The sequence below is a fragment of the Heptranchias perlo genome, chromosome 2 (genome assembly GCF_035084215.1).
Source record: "Heptranchias perlo isolate sHepPer1 chromosome 2, sHepPer1.hap1, whole genome shotgun sequence".
In the NCBI taxonomy this organism is placed as follows: Eukaryota; Metazoa; Chordata; class Chondrichthyes; order Hexanchiformes; family Hexanchidae; genus Heptranchias; species Heptranchias perlo.
In genome coordinates this window covers 169,681,035-169,692,515 of record NC_090326.1, presented here as the reverse complement: position 1 = coordinate 169,692,515, position 11,481 = coordinate 169,681,035, and the positions used below count along the sequence as shown (strand labels likewise).

Here is an 11,481-nt window from a genome sequence, read left to right as displayed (position 1 = left end):
TGCCTCTCTTCCCCCCAGTATCACTCTCCTTATATAGTGAGGGATAGTTTCTAAGGCCAGGCCAACAGAATGTGAGACCCATTGAGTTAAAATATTCTGTGACTCAACGGAATAAACGAACATTTACCTCAGCATCTCAGTATTTATTGATCAGCAATAAATGTCTCCCAACGACACGGTCCACGGCAGCAAAAAGCAGGTGTCGTGTTTCCAAATATAAGCAAACTGTTTGGTGCTTTGCTCCCTCCCCTGGAGGCATCACCAAACCCTACAGTCAAGAAGGTCCCAGATTTGAATTCTTGTCATCAATCAGCTGAGCTGTGCCCGGGCAGGCGTTGGGGAAATTACATGGGACCTCGACATCCTTAGCTGTGTATCACTGCTTAATAACTCCCCGCAGGTTAAGCGGGTGGGTCGGGCGGGAACAGGGATTTGCCATGGGTGTGATGCCCTCCAAAGTCGAATATGCCGCACAAACTAAACCCGTTGCAGGCTCAATGGGTCTCACATTCTGTTGGCCAAAGCTCTAGAAACTATTTCTCATTAGCTAAGGAGAGGGGTGCTGGTGGAGAGAGTACTGCGAACAGTTCTGAGTGCAAAAAGATTTACAAAAGTGATACCAGAACCGAGTGGTTATACCTATCAGGAAAGATTGAACAGGCTGGGGCTCTTTTCTCGAGAAAAGAGGAGACTGAGGGGTGACCTGATAGAGGTGTTTAAGATGATGAAAGGGTTTGATAGGGTAGACGTAGAGAAGACGTTTCCACTTGTGGGGGAGACCAAAACTAGGGGCCATAAAATATCAGATAGTTACTAATAAATCCAATAGGGAATTCAGGAGAAACTTCTTTACCCAGAGAGTGGTGAGAATGTGGAACTCGCTCCCACAAGGAGTAGTTGAGGTGAATAGTTTAGATACATTTAAGGGGAAGCTCGATAAACACATGAGGGAGAAAGGAATAGAAGGATATGCTGATAGGGTGAGATGAAGTAGGGAGGGAGGAGGCTCGTGTGGAGCATAAACACCGGCATGGACCTGTTGGGCCGAATGGCCTGTTTCTGTGCTGTACGTTCTATGTAATTCTATGTCTGAGGGTCGAGGTGGTAGAGTGGCCGAGGGGGGGAGGTGCAGGGGTGGTTTGGCTGGTGGCCGCAGACCTGTACCCCAGCAAGAGAGAAGGATAAGAACATAAGAACATAAGAAATAGGAGCAGGAGGAGGCCAATCGGCCCCTCGAGCCTGCTCCGCCATTCAATGGCGGGGTGTTGGCGGGGGGGAATAAATTGGTCCATTATTTTCGCGTTGTGGAAAGAAAAGTGGCTCAGTCAATAAGCAGGCGACCGTCCCGTTACAGGAATAGACAACACGGTGAAGGTGTGGCGTGTTTTCCCTTATGCCCAGGAGTCCCTGAGCCTTTTAATGACTTTCTACGGCGCCCACCCCGCCACCCACCTGTGCGTACTCAAGACCATGTTTGTGGCGGCGCTCCAGACCCCTGCGTGCGCCGTGTACAGCATCGTACTTTACGACTTGCGGCTAAAGATTCGCAGAGACCATCGACCGGCCGATGACCACAAGGACGAGATCACAGGTAAGAGACGTTACGATGGATCCACGTTCAAACTCGTGGGAAATTTGGGGGGGGAGTACAGAGTAAAGCTCCCTCTACACTGTCCCGTCAAACACTCCCAGGGCAGGTACAGCACGGGTTAGATACAGAGTAAAGCTCCCTCTACACTGTCCCGTCAAACACTCCCAGGGCAGGTACAGCGCGGGTTAGATACAGAGTAAAGCTCCCTCTACACTGTCCCATCAAACACTCCCAGGGCAGGTACAGGGTTAGATACAGAGTAAAGCTCCCTCTACACTGTCCCATCAAACACCCCCAGGGCAGGTACAGCACGGGTTAGATACAGAGTAAAGCTCCCTCTACACTGTCCCATCAAACACTCCCAGGGCAGGTACAGCACGGGTTAGATACAGAGTAAAGCTCCCTCTACACTGTCCCATCAAACACTCCCAGGACAGGTACAGCACGGGTTAGATACAGAGTAAAGCTCCCTCTACACTGTCCCGACAGACACACCCAGGGCAGGTTAGATAATAATGTCCTTTAGGGAAGGAAACCTGCCGTCCTTAACTGGTTTGGGCCTACACGTGACTCCAATCCCACATCAATGTGGTTGACTCTTAACTGCCCTGTGAAGTGGCCCAGCAAGTCATTCAGTTGAATCAAAATCAGAGAAACTGGGGATGTGCAATAAATGCCGGCCTAGCCAGCGATGCCCATGTACTGAAAGTGAATAATAAAAAAAAGAACATAAGGTTGAATCAAAACTACAGGAACTTGCATTAATTCCCATGAATTCCCCTCTCTCTACTCATGAAGGTGATCTGAATGGCGGAGCAGGCTCGAGGGGCTGAATGGCCTCCTCCCTAGATCTCTACCATTATTGGCTGTGGCACAGTTGGAGAGAGTGTTAGAGCCTAGTCCCAGCGCGTGTGTTTTTTGCGGGGGTGGGTGGGGGGTGGGGGATTGTGGGGTGGGTGGGGGTGTGGGGGGGATGGGGTGGGAAGGGGGCTGTGGGGTGGGTGGGGGGTTGGGGGTGGGAAGGGGGTTGGGGGGGTGGGGAGCTTGTGGGGTGGGTGGGGGGGGTGGGGAGGTTGTGGGTTGGGTGTGGGAAGGGGGTTGTGGGAGGGGTGGGGGGTTATGGGGTGGGTGGGGAGGTGGGTGTGGGAAGGGGGTTGTGGGAGGGGTGGAGGGGGGAGGGGGTTGTGGGGTGGGTGGGGGGTGGGTGGGGAGGTGGGTGTGGGAAGGGGGTTGTGGGAGGGGTGGGGGGGAAGGGGGTTGTGGGGTGGGGGGGTCGGGGGGGGGGGTGGGACGGTCGGGGGTCGGGGGGTGGGGTGGGACGGTCGGGGGTCGGGGGGGGGGGGTGGGTAGATGTGTTTAGCCACGATAATCCGGCCATCATGGTGTGTGGGGCAGCTGGTCATTTCCTGCCTGTCAGTTTCGCCCGCTGGTACGTCCGAAGGAGCGAGGACCAGCGAAATCGGAAGCAGATTCCTGAGTGGGAGTCACGGATACCAGGCCCCCTGTCCCGAGCTGCTCCTCCCCTAACCTGCTGTCACCCCTTGTGTCCCCCAGATCTGAGTGGGTGTCCAGAGCTGAAGATCTTTGCTTCGGCCAGCGTGGGCGGGACCCTGAGAATCTGGGACCACAACAATCAGCTGCTGAGGTGAGGAGAGGAAGTGCCTGATGGGACCGCAGTGCTGGGACGTGTATTTCTGTGATAATCGAGACAAAGGTTGACCTCCTGTGCCTACACACCAAGGATGAGTTACATAGAATGTACAGCACAGAAACAGGCCATTCGGCCCAACAGGTCCATGCTGGTGTTTGTGCTCCACACGAGCCTCCTCCCTCCCCTACTCCATCTCACCCTATCAGCACATCCTTCTATTCCTTTCTCCCTCATGTGTTTATCCAGTTTCCCCTAAAATGCATCTATACTATTCCCCTCGACTACTCCTTGTGGGAGCGAGTTCCACATTCTCACCACTCTCTGGATAAAGAAGTTTTTCCTGAATTCCCGATTGGATTTATCAGTGACTCTCTTATATTTAAGGCCCCTAGTTCTGGTCTCCCCCGCAAGTGGAAACATCTTCTCTACGTCTACCCCATCAAACTCTTTCATAATCTTAAAGATCAGGTCACCCCTCAGCCTTGTCTTTTTTTAGAGAAAAGAGTCCCGGGTTGTTCAGTCTTTTCTAATAGGTATAACCTCTCAGTTCTGGTATCATCCTTCTAAATCTTTTTTGAACCTTCCCTCTGTATGCTTTTTATAATGTGGAGACCAGAACTGTTCACGTACTCCAAGTGTGGTCTAACCAAGGTTCTGTACAATCATAGTGACATAGAATAATACAGCACAGGAGGAGGTCATTCGGCCCGTCGTGCCTGTGCCGGCTCTTTGAAAGAGCTGTCCATTTAGTCCCACTCCCCTGCTCTTTTCCCACAGGCCTGTAAATTTTCTCCCTTCAAGTATTTATCCAATTCCCTTTTGAAAGTTATTATTGAACCTGCTTCTACCGTCCTTTCAGGGAGTGAATTCCAGATTATTACAACTCGCTGCGTAAAAATATCTTTCCTCATCTCCCCTCTGGCTCTTTTGCCGATCACCTTAAATCTGCGTCCTCTGGTTACCGACCCTTCTGCCACTGGAAACAGTTTCTCCTTATTTACTCTATCAAAACCCTCCATGATTTTGAACACCTCTATGAAATCTTAACCTTCTCTGCTCTAAGGAGAACAATCCCAGCTTCTCCAGTCTCTCCACATAACTGGAGTCCCTCATCCCTGGGACCATTCTAGTAAATCTCTTCTGCACCCTCTCTAAGGCCTTGACATCCTTCCTAAAGTGTGGTGCCCAGAATTGAACACAATACTCCAGCTCAGGCCTAACCAGTGTTTTATAAAGGTTTAGCATAACTTCCTTGCTTTTGTACTCAAAGCCTCTATAATAAAGCCCAGGATCCCGTATGCTTTTTTAACAGCCTTCTCAACTTGTCCTGCCACCTTCAAAGATTTGTCTATGTGCACCCTCAGGTCTCTCTGTTCCTGCACCCCCTTTAAAATTGTACCATTTAGTTTATATTTCCTCTCCTCATTCTTCCCACCAAAATGTATCACTTCACACATCTGCCATGTGTCTGCCCATTTCACCAGTCTGTCTGTGTTCTCCTGAAGTCTGTTACTATCCTCCACATTGTTTACTACATTTCCGAGTTTCGTGTCATCTGCAAACTTTGAAATTATACCCTCTACATCCAAGTCCAGGTCATTAATATATATCAAAAAGAGCAGTGGTCCTAATACTGACCCCTGGGGAACACCACTGTAAACTTCCCTCCAGTTTGAAAAACCACCATTCACCACTACTCTCTGCTTTCTGTCCCTTAGCCAATTTTGTATCCACGCTGCCACTGTCCCTTTAATTCCATGGGCTTTAATTTTGTTGATGTGGAGATGCCGGTGATGGACTGGGGTTGACAATTGTAAACAATTTTACAACACCAAGTTATAGTCCAGCAATTTTATTTTAAATTCACAATAAAATTTAAAATTTAAAATAAAATTGCTGGACTATAACTTGGTGTTGTAAAATTGTTTACAATTTAATTTTGTTAACAAGTCTATTATGTGACACTTTATCAAATGCCTTTTGAAAGTCCATATACACATCATCAGTCGCACTCCCCTCATCAACCCTCTCCTTAACTTCATCAAAGAACTCAACCAAGTTAGTCAAACACGATTTTCCTTTAACAAATCCGTGCTGACTTTCATTTATGAGCCCAGACTTTTCCAAGTGCCAATTAATTTTGTCCCGGATTATTGTCTCTAAAAGTTTCCCCACCACCGACGTTAGGCTGACTGGCCTGTAATTGCCGGGTTTATCCCTCTCCCCTTTTTTGAACAGGGGTGTAACATTTATAATCCTCCAGTCCTCTGATACTATCCCCCTATCTAAGGAGGATTGGAAAATTGTGGCCAGAGTCTCCGCAATTTCCACCCTTACTTCCCTCAGTAACCTGGGAGGTGTCCCATCTGGACCCGGTGACTTTTCTACTTTGAGTACTGCCAATCTTTTAAGTACCTCCTCTTTATCTATTTTTATCCTGTCCAGTATCGCTACTCCCTCCTCCTTTACTGCTACAATGGCAGCATCCTCTTCTCTAGTGAAGACCGATGCAAAGTTTTCATTTAATCCTCAGCCGTGCTCTCTGCCTCCACAAGAAGATCTCCTTTTTTGTCCCTAATCGGTCCCACCCTTCCTTTGACTGCCCTTTTTTCTATTTATATGTTTATAAAAGACTTTTGGATTCCATTTTCTGTTACTCATTAATCTATTCTCATACTCTCTCTCTGCCCCTCTTATTCCCTTTTTTTGATCTCCTCTGTACATTCTGTTTTCAACTGGTTCTCTACTCTATTATGAACCTTACATTCATCAGACGCCTCCTTTTTCTGTTTCATTTTAATCTCATCCAGGGAGCTCTAGCTTTGGATGCTCTTCCTTTCCCCCCTCGTGGGAATGTGTCTGCTCTGTACCCGAACCAACTCCCCCTTCACCCACTTTTGGTACCAGTCCATATCAGTGTGTATGAAGATGTTTCAGGCTAGCTAAATATTTATCTCTCTATTCAAAATCACGATGGGTCTAGACAGAGTCGATAGAGAGAAGCTGTTCCCATTGGGAGAAGGGTCAAGAACCAGAGGACACAGATTTGAGGTGATTGGCAAAAGAACCAAAGGCGACATGGGGAAATAAGTTTTTACACAGCGAGTGGTTATGATCTGGAATGCACTGCCCGAAAGGGAGGAGGAGGCAGATTCAATCATGGCCTTCAAAAGGGAACTGAATAAGTACTTGAAAGAGAAAAAATTATCAGGGCTACGGGAAAAGGGCAGGGGAGTGGGACTAGCTGGATTGCTCTTGCAGAGATACTATTATTGTTAGTTACAGGTAACTTAATCTCTAAATGTAAACAATGTGTGACCTTACCCAGAAGCATGCTACTTCTGACCCTTGGACAGACACTGTTCATTACACTGGCAGGTTTACGTTGTTAATTATAGAGCTAATATAAAAATGGAAGTTAATATGAACGGATTCTTTTACTATTTCTCAATCAATCTCGAACGGCCACAGCAGAGAGTTCATAGCTGGACTGGTGGTTTATTGAAGGGGCAATATTTATATTTACATTTATAATATAACTATATTTGAAAAGGGAGATAGAACAAGTTCAGGGAACTATAGACCTATTAGCTTAATGGCAGTGGTAGGAAAGATAATGGAATCCTTACTTAAAGATGTAATAGAAAAACATCCAGAAACTGAAAATATAATAAAGAATAGTCAGCATGGATTTCAAAAGGGAAGGTTATGCTTGACCAACCTTATTGAATTCTTTGAGGAAGTAACAGAAAGAGTAGACAAGGGTAATACAGTAAATGTAATATATTTAGATTTTCAAAAGGCCTTTGATAAGTTACCGCCTAGTAGACTCATGACTGAGGTCAGAGCATGTGGAGTCAGGGGACAAGTAACAGAATGAATAGCAAGCTAGCTACAAAACAGAAAACAGAGTAGGGGTTAAGGGTAGTTACTCAGACTGGCAAAAGGTGGGAAGTGGTGTTCCACAGGGATCGGTGCTGGGACCACTTTTGTTCACAATTTACAGAAACGATTTGGACTTGGAAATTGGAAATACAATTTCAAAATTTGCGGACGACACCAAATTGGGAGGTATAGTTAATACTGAGGGGGACTGTGACAAATACAGGAAAACGTTAATAAACTTGCAGAATGGGCGGGTAATTGGACAGATCTGCCAGACTGGGCCTGCGGCAGCTGATGAGCGAACCAACGCGAGAAAAAAAACCGACTTGACCTCGTCCTCACCAATCTACCTGTCGCAAATGCATCTGTCCATGACAGTATTGGTAGGAGTGACCACCGCACAGTCCTCGTGGAGACGAAGTCCCGTCTTCGCACTGAGGACACCATCCAACGTGTTGTGTGGCACTACCACCGTGCTAAATGGGATAGATTCAGAACAGATCTAGCAGCTCAAAACTGGGCATCCATGAGGTGCAGTGGGCCATCAACAGCAGCAGAATTGTATTCCAGCACAATCTGTAACTTCATGGCCTGGCATATTCCTCACTCTACCATTACCAACAAACTAGGTTCAATGAGGAGGGTAGAAGAGCATGCCAGGAGCAGCACCAGGCGTACCGAAAAATGAGGTGCCAACCTGGTGAAGCTACAACTACATGCATGCTAAACAGCGGAAGCAACATGCTATAGACAGAGCTAAGCGATTCCACAACCAACGGATCAGATCAAAGCTCTGCAGTCCTGCCACATCCAGTCGTGGATAGTGGTGGACAATTAAACAACTAACGGAAGGAGGAGGGTCTCTGAACATCCCCATCCTCAATGATGGCAGAGTCCAGCACGTGAGTGCAAAAGACAAGGCTGAAGCGTTTGCAACCATCTTCAGCCAGAAGTGCCGAGTGGATGATCCATCTCGACCTCCTCCTGATATCCCCACCATCACAGAAGCCAGTCTTCAGCCAATTCGATTCACTCCACGTGATATCAAGAAACGGCTGAGTGCACTGGATACAACAAAGACTATGGGCCCCGACAACATCCCGGCTGTAGTGCTGAAGACTTGTGCTCCAGAACTAGCCATGCCTCTAGCCAAGCTGTTCCAGTACAGCTACAACACTGGCATCTACCCGACAATGTGGAAAATTGCCCAGGTATGTCCTGTCCACAAAAAGCAGGACAAATCCAATCCAGCCAATTACCGCCCTATCAGTCTACTCTCAATCATCAGCAAAGTGATGGAGGTGTCATCGACAGTGCTATCAAGCGACACTTACTCACCAATAACCTGCTCACCAATGCTCGGTTTGAGTTCCGCCAGGACCATTCGGCTCCAGACCTCATTACAGCCTTGGTCCAAACATGGACAAAAGAGTTGAATTCCAGAGGTAAAGTGAGAGTGACTGCCCTTGACATCAAGGCAACATTTGACCGAGTGTGGCACTAAGGAGCCCTAGTAAAATTGAAGTCAATGGGAATCAGGGAGAAAACTCTCCAGAGGCTGGAGTCATACCTAGCACAAAGGAAGATGGTAGTGGTTGTTGGAGGCCAATCATCTCAGCCCCAGGACATTGCTGCCGGAGTTCCTCAAGGCAGTGTCCTAGGCCCAACCATCTTCAGCTGCTTCATCAATGCCCTTCCCTCCATCATAAGGTCAGAAATGGGGATGTTCGCTGATGATTGCACAGTGTTCAGTTCCATTCACAACCCCTCAGATAATGAAGCAGTCCGTGCCCACATGCAGCAAGACCTGGACAACATCCAGGCTTGGGCTGATATGTGGCAAATAACATTTGCGCCAGACAAGTGCCAGGCAATGACCATCACCAACAAGAGAGAGTCTAACCACCTCCCCTTGACATTCAACAGCATTACCATCGCCGCATCCCCCACCATCAACATCCTGGGGGTCACCATTGACCAGAAACTTAACTGGACCAGCCACATAAATACTGTGGCTACAAGAGCAGGTCAGAGGCTGGGTATTCTGCGGCGAGTGACTCACCTCCTGACTCCCCAAAGCATTTCCACCATCTACAAGGCACAAGTCAGGAGTGTGATGGAATACTTTCCACTTGCCTCGATGTGTGCAGCTCCAACAACACTCAAGAAGCTGGACACCATCCAGGACAAAGCAGCCTGCTTGATTGGCACCCCATCCACCACCCTAAACATTCACTCCCTTCACCACCGGCGCACCGTGGCTGCAGTGTGTACCATCCACAGGATGCACTGCAGCAACTCCCAAACCCGCGACCTCTACCACCTAGAAAGCAGGCACATGGGAACAACACCACCTGCACGTTCCCTCCAAGTCACACACCATCCCGACTTGGAAATATATCGCCGTTCCTTCATCGTCACTGGGTCAAAATCCTGGAACTCCCTTCCTAACAGCACTGTGGGAGAACCTTCACCACACGGACTGCAGCGGTTCAAGAAGGCGGCTCACCACCACCTTCTCAAGGGCAATTAGGGATGTGCAATAAATGCTGGCATCGCCAGCGACGCCCACATCCCATGAACGAATAAAAAAAAATGAATTTCAATACAGATAAGTGTGAGGTGGTGCATTTTGGTAGGAAGAATAAGGAGGCCACATACTGTCCTCCGGTATTCTGGCACTATCCCCTTTTCCAATGAATTTTTATATATATGTAATAGTGCTGTTGCTGTCTCTTCCCTAACTTATTTTAATATGCGTGGATGCAATCCATCTCCCGGACCAGGGGTTTTATCCTCTCTACGTTTAATTAGTTTATCAATTATCTCTCCCCCTTCTATTTTAAATGTCTTTATATTTTTTTCAATCTCTCCTTCTAATGTCCTGCCCACCATGTTAGTCTCCCTGGTAAATACTGAGGAAAAGTAATTATTTTATATTTCTGCCATTTCACTGTCATTACCTGTGAGTTTATCGTGTGTATCCCTTAGTGGCCCTATCACTATCCTGATTTTTCTTTTGTTATTTATGTGTGTGTGGAATACTTTACTATTTCTTTTTATGGTCCTTGACAATTTAATCTCTTTTCCTTCCTAATTGTTTTTTTTGACATCCTTCCTAACCTTTCCGTATTCCCTTTTGTCATCCTCTCCTTTACTGTCTGTGTACTCAGTGTATGCCTTTTTCTTTAGTTTCAATGTTGCCCTGATCTCTTTAATCATCCATGGTGTATCATTATTGGCGAGTTTGTTCTTGTTTTTTAGAGGAATATATTTCTCCTGGACTCTATTGATCACCGTTTTAAATATTTCCCACTTTAAAAAAATTCGTTCATGGGATGTGGGCGTCGCTGGCGAGGCCGGTATTTATTGCCCCGTTCCCCTAATTTCCCTTGAGAAGGTGGTGGTGAGCCGCCTTCTTGAACTGCTGCAGTCCGTGTGGTGACGGTTCTCCCACAGTACTGTTAGGAAGGGAGTTCCAGGATTTTGACCCAGCGACGATGAAGGAACGGCGATATATTTCCAAGTCGAGATGGCGTGTGACTTGGAGGGGAACGTGCAGGTGGTGTTGTTCCCATGCGCCTGCTGCCCTTGTCCTTCTAGGTGGTAGAGGTCGCGGGTTTGGGAGGTGCTGTCGAAGAATCCTTGGCGAGTTGCTGCAGTGCATCCTGTGGATGGTACACACTGCAGCCACAGTGCGCCGGTGGTGAAGGGAGTGAATGTTTAGGGTGGTGGATGGGGTGCCAATCAAGCAGGCTGCTTTGTCCACTGTTGTTGTATCTCTTTGTCTGTCAAGATTTTTTTCCAGTTTACTTTCCCTAGTTCCTTTCTCGTCTCCTCAAAATGAGCTTTTTCCCAATCTATTACTTTGGTCTTTTTCTTTCTCAATCATTATTTTAAACCTTATTATGTTATGATCGCTATTGCCTGGATGTTCCCCTGCTCTTACTTCTCTTATCTGTTCTGGTTCATTTCCCATTACCAAATCAAGCAGTGATTATTCTCTTGTTGGGCTTCTCACATAGAAAGGAGTCCTGCACACATTGTAAAATCTCCATTCCCCCTTTTCCCCTTTCCCTATCCCTCTTGCCAGTATATTTGGGGATAGTTGTAATCTCCCATGATTATTATTCTATGTTTTTTACTCATTTCATAGACTCGTCTACATATTTCATCCTCCACTCCCCTTCCACTATTCGGTGGTCTGTAGAATATCCCTATTAACGTGATCGATCCCCTCCTATCCACATGGATTCTGTGTCTATCTTAATGTTATTTATGTCCCTTTTTTCTACTGCCATTATATTGTCTCTAATTAATACAGCTACCCCACCCCCTTCTTCCTTCCCTATGC

General features: G+C 47.1%; 2 protein-coding genes across 3 annotated transcripts in view; one reads left to right on the top strand and one right to left on the bottom strand.

Moving 5' to 3' along the window:
- LOC137300050 (fucolectin-1-like) overlaps positions 1 to 11,481 on the bottom strand; it is a 433,112-nt gene that overhangs the window by 147,992 nt on the left and 273,639 nt on the right. The gene's annotated exons all lie outside the window — the stretch shown is intronic.
- The window catches only part of LOC137300004 (WD repeat-containing protein 97-like), a 129,526-nt gene continuing 119,402 nt past the window's right edge, over positions 1,358 to 11,481 (top strand). The window contains exons 1-2 of the mRNA XM_067969081.1: positions 1,358 to 1,591; positions 3,146 to 3,236. Of these exons, the coding sequence (XP_067825182.1) occupies positions 1,420 to 1,591; positions 3,146 to 3,236 (263 nt within the window). The 5' untranslated portion in view covers positions 1,358 to 1,419. The remainder of the gene's footprint in view (positions 1,592 to 3,145; positions 3,237 to 11,481) is intronic.